We start from the raw sequence: 15158 nt of genomic DNA on the forward strand, positions 1-15158 counted from the left end.
ATCATTTAATCCATTGTACCACAAAGCACAAAAGCTTCTGGAAAAAAGTTTATGGTTTGCTTTGCTGGGGTATTTGCCAGGGAAGCAATTTATCCTAAGACAAAAGCAAATGATAGTGACTGCTGCTTAGGGATCTGCAGTCAATTATGTCTGGTCAGAAAACCATTTTGTAATGCTGAGATTTCTACTGAACATAAGACAAGTATTTTACTGTCAAAAGCTTTTAAAGGCATTTCATACAAACTTGCTGTTACACAAGGGAAGTGATTTTTTTTTATTAAAAATTAAGTGTAATACACAGTGTACGTTTGCTCTGGAAAGTATTTTATGTAGGAAGCTTGGCACACTCACTTGTATTTCCTGGTTAGTCTAGGGAAGAGTTTAGAAAACAGCTTTAAAAAACACCCTGTAAGTAATGAATATGCAAATGCCCACCATAAAAATTCTTCAGAGTTATGCCAAACCATTGTTATACAAATCTGGCAGAGAAGGAAAGAAAGAGAGCACATAGAAGTACTTATGTAAGAAATGCTTGTGTGCTACTCACTGGTACGCCATGTTCCATCAGCACATTGGGGTTCATAATAGTGACCAGCTGGTGCAGGAGATCAGGCTGGGATTCAAACAGCTCAGGAGCCAATTCCTTCATCACATCTTCCAGCTGCTCTGCTGCATGAGAGGGCACACCATACCATGTCTTCGGCTCTCCCCTACCAAAACACAAGCACAGGAAAGAACACAATGAGAGGGAACTGATGGCACCACCCAGCTGCAAAGCACACCTCACAGCCAGCAGCACTGTCCTCATAAGCCACTTCACATCTAGATTAAAAAAGTGTCTTTAAATCAACAAGCATCTTCTCCAGGACATACTATTCTAATCTGAAAAAGCAGTTACAGTCCAACACAATTCTCAATGTACCTGACAGTAGATTTACCTTGACAAGCCTAACATGGAACATAATTGTCACTTACCATGCTCCAGAGGGGTAAAATGGGCAATTATTTTCCTTCAGAAAGAAGGAATTAAGCTTAATAAACAAAAGCTTGGCTGTCACAGCTACAGTTTAAGAAAGCTCATGGTACTCCTCCACTCAGTTAGGCTTGGAGGATTCATATTCCTAAAACCAACAGAAAAGTGTACCAGCCATGGGAGTAAAATACATGCAATCTTTCTAATACTCACAACTAATTACTAAAAACCTGTGATCCACTGGACTATTAAGATGAAAAATGCCAAATAACAGGGATTAGTTAAGTACAAGGTCACAAAAATATTAACAAGACCAAAACTAAACAAATCATTATAAGAAGGCGTTTCAGTCCGGACAAGCGGCAGCAGCCGGGGGTCCGCGGCGCTCCCGCGGGCTCCAGCGCCGCCTGCTGGCAGCGCCCGCAAGGAAACCAGCGGCCCTGCTGAGCCCGCCGATCAGAGCTCGCCAGCAAACCTGCTCCTCCACAGAGGCGCAACTACGGTCTGAACGCCAGCAGCTCGTCTCTCCCAGGTGTCCAGCAAACTTCCTGACGATTCCCACAGCTCCCCCTGTCCTCCGCCTGCTCCACTCACTGCGACAGAGTCTGATGGACTGGGAAGACTGCAATGCCCATAGTTAATCTGGCACGAGTCTTCTCTTCAAACACAATGGCTGAACACCACAACACTTCCAGGACTGTTCCAAAAGGCAGAATTACCTCCAAATTTCTCTTTACGAGTATTTCCGTGTATACGTGGATCTGCTGCTGAACAGTCAGCTCTGATGCCTCTATAAGCCATGAGACAGCAGACTCCACTTCCAGCACAGACACATCCCAAGTTTAAATCATAAAGCAGTGAACCAGTGAACTCAAACTCAGTTCTAAACAAAAAATCTTTTTTAAAAAAGATGGGACCATGTAAAGCATGATTTTACAGTGACACTGGAACGCTGGCCACAAAAGAATATTTCATCAGTTAATGAAAAGCTGTAATGTGCTTTAAAAAGTATCTGTATTCGCTTTCAACAAGCCACAGCTGAGAATATGGACCACTCACCACATTTAGCTTTTTGTTTACAAATGTCCTCAGTGTGCAGAGGCACTTTCAAGCAGAACTAAAATTTTCCTAAAGCAAACAGGGCAGCGTAAGGGAGATGCACAAAGGACAGCCCATACCAGTGCAGGTAGTTGATGGAATAGCTCCAGTGGTCTTCAATATGCCAGCAAAACGAGGAGAAGCACATCCCTACATATAGCCAGGGAACCTTCATGCCAGAGATGTCTGCATTGATGTGAGCAAGGACTGACTGTTCTAGAATGGGCATGTTGTTCAAGTTCCAACCAGAGAGAGCATAATCCTGCCAAAAGGAGGAGAAAATTTGAACAAATCAGAAGAACATAATGACACCAAGCCCAGAAAAGGAAAGTACAGGTGAAAACATCAGCCTATCCATTTCTATAGAAGATAGTGGGGTATTTCCTGCAACAATGAAACATCAAAACCAGAAATAATTCCTTAAATACCTTAGTCATCAAATAATCACACCAAGATTTTAATACCAGTCCTAATATTTCAACGTAGCCCATCTTCTTTGGATCAAGGCTTAAGACAGTTAGCTTTTGATTTCTTCCCCATCACAAGACTGCAGGTTTCATGCTTTCCTGGTGAAACAAAATACCAGCAACACCAGCAGAAGAACTAAAGCTAGAAGTCTTCAATTATATAGGACAATTTTAAATTGTAAACAATGCAGTGAATCTCATGTTACTATTTCAGCTACTCTAACACTCATTTTGCCACGCTGCAGTTTACATTGATCTACTTTACAGATTACTTTAGAAAGCTTTCTCAAGGCAAGAAATTCCTACGTGCTCATTTTTGAGAGGACAACATCACCTGTTAAGCACTCTCACCTTTACTTTCAAATACACACAATTTGTTCAAAAAATTATAATCCAGGCAACCTTGAAAGCCCACTACTGTGCTTTAACATTAATTTACTTTCCACTTTTACAAAAACTATAAGCAGAGATCGACTGGCATTTTAGATCTATCCCCTAGCTGCTGAAAGGACCGGTCAGGCCCTCAGCTCAGCCAAACATTGCTGCTGTTTCCTTTGCTCTGACACTACAAACACATTGCAGTGAGTCAGAAGACTTAAGTGATCTGGTTAAGAAATTTTTTAAGTGACTACCTTCATACAAATAGCTAAACAGTGAGTGCTGACTCACAAAGCAGCTACACAACCACTGCACAGCCAACAAAGGTACACACAGGAAGGTGCAGGAACGGGAGGAAGACAACAGTGAGCAGGATTACCTCTTCCAGTGAGCAGTATAAATTGATTTGGGGCTGTGTAATCAGGAAACCACACCTTTATTATATCTGAATTCAAGCATACAAGCAGCAAGAAAATTGCTTTGCTACAGTAAGGTCTGAGGGAAAATAGGTAATATACTTACCAGATGTTCTTTATAAAATTGTTTATAATTGAACTCTGTATCTACATCTTTTCATTCTTATGGTATGCACAGAGAAACAAGCTAAATCAAATTAGTTTGTTTCACCCATTAAGAATCTACTAAGGAGGACAGAATCATGTTTCTGTAGCTAACTCTATAATGAAAAGGTTTGAAACAAGAAAGAAAAATTATTTTTAAAGAGTCTCCTCATACTCAGACAAACTGCAAAAACTTGCACATCTTTGCCTGCTAAGATTAAGTGATAGAAAACAGGTGTGACTTAAGCCATGAAACAAACCTTGATTATCAGCAACCAGATCTGTAAAAGAACCTCAAATATCAGATTAATGCACTGCTCAAAAGGAATGTTTAGTACGTGCAAAAGCCTGAAACAATTTCTTCATGAAAAAATCCGCACTGATTTCTGACCTAAATTCTTAATGTGAAATCTCATGCAGAACAAGAATGGGGTCAGTTTGCATATCCTTTTCCTCACCTCCTCCTCTGGCATCAGCTTTCGTCGGCCATCCTTCACTGGGAAGCCACTCCCAAAGTCCTTGGATGAGATGTCGGCCCCATATTCCACAATAACATCTTCTTCTATGCTGCTCACTAATCGCCAGAATTCTTTCTCTACCAGCTCAGTGGGAACCATCTGAAAGCAGAAGAGATGTTATGGTATGTGTAGATAACAAAAATTATCATTCAAGCAATAAATCACTGTTAACTCCCCATGAATTTTCATACACCAAAGGTGACTCCCCCTCTCCCCTCCATCTCTCCAAAGTCATAGTTTGGTCTGTATTCCTCCGTAGTGTCTGGAATGTTTCAGAAATAGGATACCACATCATGAGGGAAGGAACAGACAAAAAAGATGGAATCACCAGAAGTACAGCAAAAAAGGGGAAGAAGAGACAGCCAACAGAAATCAAGCAGCAAAGAGAACAAACCAGCATGCAAATTCCAAACTATTTCAGAGGATAATGACCAGGATCTCTAAACAAAAGTAAGGAAATTCAGATACAAAATTGTGTTCAGGAGTTTGATATTCATATAACTCATCATTATTATTACATTTATGTATTTATTTATGAAGCGTATTCTTAAAATAAGCTTTGTTCTATGTCCCAAAGTTGTATCATAAATTGGAGTCCTTAAAAGGTAGAGGCTTTAGCAAGAATGCCCATAAATTACCAAAGAACCATGAGAGCAGGAAGACCTTGGTGCTGCATGCAGTCCACAGGATAGTGGCACTGCACCAAAGCAGAAATGCTAGTTTTAAAAACGCTGCTGTGATGCAGAACAAAAAACAAAAAACCACAAAATCCCTGTGATTATCAACCAGATTCAGTCTGACTTGTCTACAAGAAAATACTGTAAGAGGAAGGAAAACAAAGATTTATCCTCTGGACAAACTAAACCAAGACAAAAGGCATAGGAAGGGCAGGAGAAGGGCCCCTTTGCCACACAAGATCAAGATACTGAATTCAGTTTATCAAAAAGGCTAAGAACTTTAACTAGACTATGCCCAACACAGTAAACTCTAACAAGCAATAAAGCTGTCTGTCCACTGGAGGAAAAGGGTGAAACGAAGTTGAAATAAGACCAGATGCCAGCAAGCTAAATGATTTGTTTACATGTTTGAAGCTTATGGTGCCTCTTTAAACAAGGCTAAGATGTCTTAGCAAAAATCCAGGATCAGCTGAAGCCTCTTCTCTTTTTCCCTTACAAGGAATCCCAACAAAAGCTGAAACTCACATGGACTGGCATGTTGAAATAATCAGACTTGAAGTTATCAGCCATTTCACCAAAGCTCTGGAGAGTATATTCCCTGACAGCTTGTTCAAATCCGAAGGCCTCACGGGGTTTGTTGCATTCCTAGGAGATAGAACACAGAAATACTGTTTCCTGCAGCAGACTCTGACACAGTTAGATTTTTAGCAAAAAGCCCTAGTGTCCACCTGAGTCCTTAGCCAGCACAATAAGCTACCAGTTTTGAGAGCTTTCGCAGCCGAGGCAGCCACACCACAACGGAAACAGAGCAGAATTAATGGCACAGAAGCTAATCTAACACTGTACCCTGGTGCTCCACACTTCTGCTTTCCTGTCCAAAGCTACATTTCATCGGCTACTGCTGCCAGCCACAGAGCAAGACTATGCACAAGATGCTTAGGCAGCCAGAGGACATTTCTGTAGACACACTGGATTCAAGCACCTGCAGAATAACTGCACGGGAACAAACCCCCAGGAGTTTCAGTCTTAACAAGTCAGCAAATCATAAAAAGATTTGACACTGTGAAAATATGTAAGAGGGAAGAGGAAAAAGGAAATTAGAACAGGGCAACACAGCCAACAACAGACATGGCCCATCTGACAGAAAACCTCCAAGTCTTTCACTGTTCTATCCCCATTCATCCTGAAAAGGCAAAACATTCTGGTGTGCATTTCAGCTCCTCTCCCCACTCATTTCCAATGTGTCCTTCTCAGCACCTTCGAAACTGACACCATGTTTATATATACAAGACATATCAGAACACAAATATGATGTACAACAGCTTTTCAGTCATAAACAGGACTGGAAAGGAATTCATCAGTAGTTTCTCTTTTTTTCAAGAGGAACTATCCTTAGACTACTCCCAACATGTATCAAAGAGGTTCTTAAATGGAGCCTGTGACAGAGGATCTGCAACATCTGTGAACACTGTCAAACAGTGTTGACCTAAATACATATAAACAGCCCATACCCTATTCTTCCCAGCTTCTGTTCCAGTACCCTGCCGTAAAATTACATTAAGCATCTGTGCAAAATTAACATCTAAAGTAAAAACTGAGGCAAAAAGTACTAGTGAATACTTCAAACATCTTTCTGCTGTTACCTGTTTACTCTTCAGTACGTATTAGAGCTATGAGCTTTCTCTTTCCACCTCTTACTCTCAGCGTATTTCTGAAACTTTTCAAGTGTTTTCTGTATCATTTACCAGTAAAAACTTACTGGCACCTTATCTTTCCTGGGTTCGTCCCTGCCTATGTATTTTTGTTCGGTAACAATCTATCCCTGTTTTTACTAGCAACAGTGAAATTTGATTTGAGTTTCCACATTCTTAAACTGTTGCAGACACTCTATTTACTACCACAGTCTCTAAATTAACTCCATATTATATTGCTGCAGTTTGCTAATACTTCTTTATTGCTCCTTCTCAAGAGAAACTAAAGAATTAGGTTCATCCACTCTGTCAGCAGCAGCCCAATGGGAAGGTTTCATCTTCTCCCTTTCCTATGAATTTCCACCTGTCTTTAAGCAGCATTTGCCCGAGTTCATCTGACCACCTCATCTGTCAGTGAAGGGTTAGAGCAGCAAGCTGATCCACCTCCTGTGGCTGCACAACTCTCCATCCACCACCACAAAGGAAGCAGCAGGAGCCGACACTTCGGAAGGGCATGGGGGGGAAATGGGCAGATAAACGTGTGCACAACTGCTCCTTCTGGAAAAAACACAGCCTGTTTCACAGAGTGAAAGCCAGCCTCATAATTACAGAGTTACAAACAGTAAGCTTCTTCCTCTGAATCTTGCATCTACCAACTTTCTGAGCTTGCAAAACTTGTTTCCTTAAGAAAAATACCAAGCCAATCAAGTGATGTTTGCTGTCTGGTGATCAATCATCTCTTGGAACTGGGTAGCTCTTCCTCCTTGAATAATTCAAGAAATTCAACTAGCTTCCACTTTCAGAGCTTGAGCAGTTCCCTTTTTTAGACTAAACCAAATCTAAAATAGCTACAACAAAATTTGAAACTAGTTCTTTCACTTTCTGCTACAAGCTATTCTGAACAATGCTGTAACACCTTTCCAATAATCAAAGCTCCCTGTTATACCTAAATTTCATAGTTTATTTACTTCACAGTTTACAAAATGTGTCATCATTATGTGGAAACATCCATTATAACCCTAGTTCTCACCCTAATTTCCCACTACCAGATAATCAAATTGCGTTTCAGCTCTTAATATACCAAGGTCAAAGTTTTAGCTGTCACATAACAAAGGTTGTGCCCAAGCTCTAGAAGGAATGTTTCTCTCTCTTTATGAATCATCAACCAAGATTCATGGCTCATCAAAAACTATGCATTCTACACAGATGGATCGCTGAACTGCTCTTCTTCTGATCTTTCCAGGTACACAGGTGCACGTACAAAGCTGGAGCAGTTCTTGAACTGTACCTCAGCCACGCACTTTGGACATCTCCAGTCACCCTTGGGTACATCAGGAAGAGGAGGAATCAAGCAAAAAGTGTGATAGCTGTCATCACATCCATCACACAGTAGCAGTTTATCCTCATTATTTCCTCTACCACAAAATAAGCAAACATAGAGATCAACCTGTGAGGGGAAAAAAAGAAGAAAAAAAGTTACAAGAAGTTTCTCACCCAGAGCCTGCCTTACTTAAGCTAAGGAACAAAGGATGATATCCCCAAGTCCAATATATGAACATTAACAGTCTCCTCTGGTTTTTGAGATGCACTTGAAATCATAGATTATGTTTCATTCCCAAAGCAGCACTATGTGGGGGCAGGGGGACTTTGGGTGCTGCAAAATAACTATCCAGGTCAGCTGGACCATCTTTTGCTATTTAACTCGAGTAGCATCTCATTTATGTTATTCTAAAGCAAAGAGTAGGTTACAGTTTTTAGAACTCCCTCTCTTCAGCCCTCTTATCATGGAAAACAATTTAAACTAAATCTCTACAAAGACTGCATGGTTAAGGAAAATCTCAAAACAGTATTTCAGAAATACACACATCATCACTTGCAACAGTACAGTGATATCTTTGCAATGAAAAAGAGGTAACAAAATCCACAAATCTACAGATTTCAATCTAAAAATTCATGAGGAAGCGAAGGAAACCACATGTTAAGCTACCAACTTTTCTCATTTTTTCCAAAGCAAAGGATAAAAACTCCAAATGATAAGAGAAGTATTAATGCCAATACAATAGCAAACAATTTTTGAAAGTTGTTTGAGATAGTCTCTCAACAAGAACAACACTGACTGAGAGACATTCTCTGGGGCCAGAGAGAAAACCACATGAAGAGGTTTCAAATTTTCTTTGCTGTTGCTTCCCGTATTGTGTAAAGAACTTTAATTAATATAAACATTTAATATAATACTGAAGAACTGTAACAATCTAAATGAAAAAAGAACTGGGTACTACCTTATCATAGGTAAAAAGTTACGTATAAATGTTTACTAACAGCATGAACTTCATGAATGACACCTGCTCCAAATTCTGCTACTACTCCCACTGGCCCCTGGCAACTCAGGCTGTATTTCCTTCACACAGCTCAAAATAACACCAGAAGAGGTGGGGCTGCTTTTGGTGGGGTCTGTTAATTTAATCAAGATGTCACAAAAACATGTGCTTTTCAGCTGATTAGGCTCAGGTGGATTAAATACTTAATGACAAGCCCATCTCCAGTTACACCAGCCTAGTTAAGCATGCAACCTCCTAACTATGCAATAATATACTTAAGGAAACTGCTCAGGTTTCTTAAGAAACAATTTTAAAAAATAATGCAGTTCTACCCAGAGATGTATCATTTTCCCCTTTTTAAAAAAAATCCATGCACTCACCCTCATGGAATATCATGTCTGTCCAAAACACCAAACCAGCTGCTTTTGTTGCAAGCACATAGAAGGGAGGGAGAGTACCTTAGCAGGCACTGCCAGGTTCTCTTCCCAAAACTTAACAATGCATGAAAATGGCAATCCCAAGAGGAGACACTTTTATGGTACTCACTAGCTACCTCTCCCTGGTAATACATTCTTCTCTCTAAATTCCTATTAACATATGCAACCTCTATGTTAGCATAAGTGATGATTTGCCAAATACAAAAACTGCACTGAAAGAGATATTCACAACAAGCAGACCTGTGATTATGCAATAACCACAAAAAAGTCCTGCTAGCCATGTAATAAAACAGTGTAAGACTATGATGATGTATAACTATATGCATCAAGGGGAGAGGAGGAGATAAAAAGGTATATTTTATCTCCCAGTTAGTAATTCACCAAATAAAATCTATTTCATAGTTACCACTCTACAAAAAGATAAATAAATGATGGAGAAATACACAAAATTGCACAACAGTATTTTTCACACAGAAGTTATATGAGGTAAGTGCATCACCAGTGCATTTAGGACTGCTTTCCTTATCCAAGTATTTAAAAAAAAAAAGTGTGGAACCAAATAGTACTAAGTCACAGAACTTCAAAAGATTAGTTACAGCAATACAGTTCCAAAACAACAAAACAACAGTTCTGTTGTTACAGCATTTTCATTTTCTCTTATAAATACTGGTTAAATGAAAAGAGTAAGCAAATAATAGCTCTCCATTAAAAAAAAAAAAAAACAACAAAAAACCAAGAGACGAGACAAAATATTTTAAAATTCAAGCATAGTTAAAATTATCAAATGTATATGGCCTAGGAAAACCATACACTCAGAAGCAGTAGCACAATTGAAAAAATTCAAGTCACACAAATCCTAACTTATATGCAATGGCACAGTGATCTGGTTTTTAAATATCCAACTTCTCCCACTTTTCCTTCCCCCCACATAAAAATGTGATCGCTAGAGTCTTTAGGTTGCCTTGGCCTTCCATGGCTGAAATTTAAAATAAGCTTTTGTAAGTGTTCTCAGGCTAAGAGAAAAAAGAACCACTGAATTCTAAGTGAAGAGTCTAATTCTTTAGACAATAAGAGTGCAGATCTTTGTTCATGGCTACGTACACACGTTAAGTTATGACACTTTAAAACTAGGAAGCCACATGCTATGAAAGACATGAAGAACAACTACACATTGCTTTTCCATAGACAAACATCAGAGCACTGAACATTTTATTTTTCCTCTTCAAATTCAAAATACAAAAGACACAATGTGGAATTGCTAAGAACAAACCCCTGAAGTACTGGAGCACCTCAGAATGTCTTCTAAGGAAAAGAAGCAGTATTACAGTTGTCCTGCTAAGGGGAGCTCAAACAAAAACTGAACTACTGAAGGCATTCAAGCACATGGCAAGTCTGATGAGCAAAAAGCTTCACACTGAAACAGCCTTCCTGCCCAAAAGATTAGAACAAAAGCCTAGAGCACAGATTGTTTTTCAAAATACTGTTCTCTCTTCCTGTAACACCATCACCTGCTGCAGCATGCACTCATTCATCTGTTGGAGGGGTGAGGTTCTTTTAGGGGAAAAAGAAAAATCTTAGTAAATCAACCAAGTCTTTTCTATGAGAAATCACAGCAAAGGCACCAAACTTACGAAGTTGACAGAAAGAGTTCCTTTGCGCTGCCTCATCTGCATTCCAAATGCTTCTGATCTGGTTCCCTTGCGCCTTCGCGTCACCTCATCTTGAAGTAAAATGAAGTTAAATGCTATTAATATCACATCAAGATAGACTTAACTTGTAAAAACACCACAGATACTCAGCCTGGCACCCTGCATTTCAGATCAGAAACTATTTAATAGTCCCAAGAAAGCAAAAGTGTCATGTTATACCTGGCCAATCTAAAATCAACAGGGATTAGCAAAAATGTAGTTTGCTCATCCTCACAGATGATCCCAATGGCCTCATGAAACACAGTGAATTACACTCCTAAGTTGTGCACTTTGCTGGCAGGATCAGTTTCAGTATTTTTAAATCCTGCTTTCCCTTTCAGTCACTCAGTTCATGGAACAGCTGCTTAATTGTTATTGTTACTATATAACACATAAAGAGCTGAAACTCTGCCAAGTTATATGAAGCAGAGTAATGAAATTCAGTAAATCTCTGTAAATCTCCTGTGAATAAAACCCTAGAACACGTAGCTTTCTTTTTCCAGTTTTGATTTGCTTTCTTCTTAATACTGTCTCTAGAGACACTCAGGAAGATTTGACAGTCTCACTACAAAGCAAGGAGCCCGAGATTTAATTACCCTCTTTATCCTTTGCTCCCAATGCCAGTCCCATCATCTTGGGTCCAGCTCCAAAGATCTGCAGTTTCTTTAGTTCAGTGTTTCTACTCATTTCTCCTGCCTCTGCCTAAAAATAAAAACAAGATCACATCAGCACAAACCACCAGTATTTCCCCTCCAGGTTTCTTCACAATTTGTTTCTATTCCACTCTCCCACAATATTTACTCATCAAAAGAAGCAGGCCTGAAAAAATACCATCTTCTGTTCCTAAGGCAATGAACATATCCAAATGGAATAAGAGACAGAACTTTTGTCCCAAATTTTCAAAATTATTTCCTATCTAATATTACAAATCAACTACAAGAAGTCACCTTTACACCAAATAAAAGAACTGGGTTTCTCATTTTGCAAAAAATAAGAAGAATGCCAGAGCAACTTTTTCCGAAATCACTATGATTCAGTCAAGTGCCTGGATTTTAATGATGTTTCAACAGGATTTCCTTATGTGCTTCCTTGAGTAGAAACATCCACACAACACTAATGAGTTCCAACCAGCTTCCTTAAGCTTGGCTGCTTCTGGGCTTATTTGTGATGAAATGTTGTGAGTACAACTCAGATCACAGCTACTCATGTTGCAAGCTCAAAATCAGAGGTAAAAAGACCCATTTGGTGACAGCTCCATGCCCCTGCCAGCGATGTTTCCCGAAGTGTTCTGCTCAAATGAACTTCTTTCTGTTTCCCATTACTGACCTACCTCATTTTCTCACATCACTGCCATTAATCTAACAATAAAAAGAACAAAAAGAAGAAAATATTCTGCTTTCATCTGCAACACAATCACCCTGGCATTTTTCTTTATGTTGCCTCCTTATACTTTGAAAAATCTCTCTGATGTGGTATAGAAGGCCATTAAATCCTCACTGTTCAAAAACTTCCTCCTGAAATTCACTGATCTTAAAAGATCTCAGCAAGCCTATCCATTTTGAAGGCAGGCATGTAATTTTAAAGAAGTTATTCTTCAAGTAACTTCCTGATGGTACTTCATCTGCTATTTTTCAAAGTTATGGCCTGATACCTCAAGCCTGTCCCTTGGGGTGACATGCCTTCAAAGTTTTCAATCAATTATTTAAAAAAACCCTAAAAAACTTCTTCTAAAATAGTGTTCAACATAAGTTCCAATACATTTGCAATAAACATAAAAAAAGGATGATTTTTTTTTCTGCCTAAATCAGTTGTTTTTCTTGCTTTCAGAAGACATTTGAAGATATGGTTTCCTACGCATTATTACTCTAAGGAATTTTTGGTGATATTTAGAGTCCCTGTTCCCACTGAGCTGGGTATGCATTATGCTAACAGGCATCTTTCCAACCTAATTACTGCTAATATTCTAATTTTGAATATTTATATGGTGCTATTAAATTATTTTCACTTTAGATATGACCAGCTTCATAAGCCCACTGTGCAAATTTTTCCTATTCAATTCCTCACTTTTTGGCTAACGAGCCATAAGGAAACACACTCAGAGACTTCCTAGTCCTTCATTTTCCATTTGAAATTCCTTAACAACTCAACCATTCTCTCAGCTAATAGAACCTGACAGAATCAACCCACATATTTCAGCATAGACATCATTTCAACAACACCTATTAACAATCTCCTACTATTGTGACCTAAGATAGTTTTCCCAATGACATAAAGAAAATTATTTTACTATCATATTTACTCAAAGTCAATCATTAACAACAGCAGCAACAAAGTTTTACAGCTTAGTTTAAAAATACATTACCTAAATGTATTTTCATAACTCCATTGCCCAGATTTACCTGGATACCTCTAAACCTTAGTGGAGGAAATCCATTCATGTTCACGTGGAAACAGCTACAGAGTTTTGAAAAAGAACAGTTTGCACATTGAAAGAGGAATGATTTTAAAAATCAGATCCCTGTGTAACCTCATGAACTCTGACAGGATATTGATGCTCAAAGGTGTAAATACCAAGAGCATTCAGAAGCCCCACTGAGCAGATTTTCTGCTGTGTTCTTTAAGGCTGTAAAAAACCCCAAACTCAAAACTGTGAGTGCATGGAAGCCACAGCACTCGTGCATTCCTTGCCATTTTCTCACTGCTAAGAGCACAAAACTCCAGCTCACTTTTGCATTATACTTTCTCCACATAAGTGAAACGAACTCGATTACACTGTGATTCTGTTCTCATCTCCTCTTTGTCCTGAAGGATACAGACTTTGTTTCTTTTACCTTCTCAACTGGAAGTACAACCCAAGGGCTTTTCCATGATTCCATTACACTGGATTCACTCACTATTCTCTTGTCTCACCCCTCATCAACTCTGACACATTTGCATCGACACTCCTCCAGCCCCAATGCGCAAGACTACAATGGTACAACCAACAACGAAAATATTTACATGTTTGGGGCATTTGTCAGCATCTCCCAGAGTTCTTTTGTTTCACTATTTTGTTTCACAGTTATTCCCATGGAAGGAAATCTTTCAAACCAAAAAACCTGAATCTTGTTTTATTATTCTGCAATCAACCAAACCAGAAAGAGAAATCTGAAAGCAGATATACTACTTAGAATTGTTTTTAAGAAAACTCCCTGGACATTAAGTTAATATCCTTTGAAAAGACAGCACTTTTTGTTCCAGTACTGCATTTCTTTACCAGAAATCACCATGACATAAGCCCATTAGACAAATCCCTTGTCAGCTAAAATACACCCTAACAGATCCTCTATGAAGATACACTACCCTTTTCTAAGAAAGTATTCTCTTAAATTTAAGCTTTCCTTAAGGATATTCTCTTTTCCTAATCTGAATTAATTTACTTTTTATTGTAATTTTCTTTACAAGCCTTTAAGAATTCAGCTGCCTTTCTCCAGCTTTTATTTGTGAAAGCTTTTTTCAGAGAAAAGAGAAAATAAAGCATTAAGTTTATTTTCTGAACAGAATCTCTCACCATCTAATTATTCTCTTCCTATTCAGAGACAATGTTTTCAACTGACATTTGATTATAGTATCCAAAGATTCTCAAGCTACTGTTCACAGAGGAGAACACTTATTCCCTATCTGCTTTCATTTTTCACATTCTCCAAAAATCCTAAAATTTGCTTTTTCAAAGTCTGTCACCCCCTTCTGCTGCTGAGGATGTTTCTCTATTTCGGTAATTTCTGATTGATATATTTACACTTTCTTATTCATTACCCATTCTAAGGTAAGTTATCTGCAAGAAGATGCAGAGGATTTTTGGAAACTACTTTCAGCACTTGGAAAAGATCTACAGAGATGCAGAGGTCCGTGGAATTATCCATGCTCACTAACCAGGCATTGGACTACTCGGCACACTACATACAAATCATTCGGACGTTTCTGCTAGAGCAGAATGACATTTATTTAGCAGGTTTTTACATTACTTGCATATCACCAGCTCTCTAAAGACTGTTTAGACAACCTCTGGTACAATTCCAGGTATGTATTTCAGACAATTAAACAGAGTCCTGTCTACAATAAAGAAGTGCACTGAAATCTGGAACAATGTCTCCATGTTCTCACATACTTATTTACACTGCTACTGTTTCTGGCTACTAAGGAAAAATCTGTCTCTAAATGCTGCTCCAGGGATGACTGAAGATAGTTATACACAGCTTCCAACACAGCCAAAACCTGCTTCTCCTGTCTCTTAAAGTAGGATGAGTTTTTCCTGTATTCGAGAACTTATTTCAGCCATTTTAATAACTGTAAAGCTTAAAAGATAACTTGGCT

At 38.8% G+C, this 15158-nt stretch overlaps 1 protein-coding gene across 2 annotated transcripts in view; it reads right to left on the minus strand.

Annotated features, from left to right (window-relative positions):
* Window positions 1-15158, minus strand: part of KDM5A (lysine demethylase 5A) — a 47863-nt gene that overhangs the window by 24783 nt on the left and 7922 nt on the right. For both annotated transcript variants that reach the window (XM_082280241.1, XM_082280240.1), the window contains exons 6-12: window positions 11402-11507; window positions 10749-10837; window positions 7651-7809; window positions 5197-5316; window positions 3935-4093; window positions 2152-2333; window positions 548-710 (exon numbers count right to left, since the gene is read on the minus strand). In XM_082280241.1, coding sequence (XP_082136367.1) covers window positions 548-710; window positions 2152-2333; window positions 3935-4093; window positions 5197-5316; window positions 7651-7809; window positions 10749-10837; window positions 11402-11507 — 978 coding nt within the window. The remainder of the gene's footprint in view (window positions 1-547; window positions 711-2151; window positions 2334-3934; window positions 4094-5196; window positions 5317-7650; window positions 7810-10748; window positions 10838-11401; window positions 11508-15158) is intronic.

This window comes from Coloeus monedula, assembly GCF_965178545.1.
Source record: "Coloeus monedula genome assembly, chromosome: 4".
In the NCBI taxonomy this organism is placed as follows: Eukaryota; Metazoa; Chordata; class Aves; order Passeriformes; family Corvidae; genus Coloeus; species Coloeus monedula.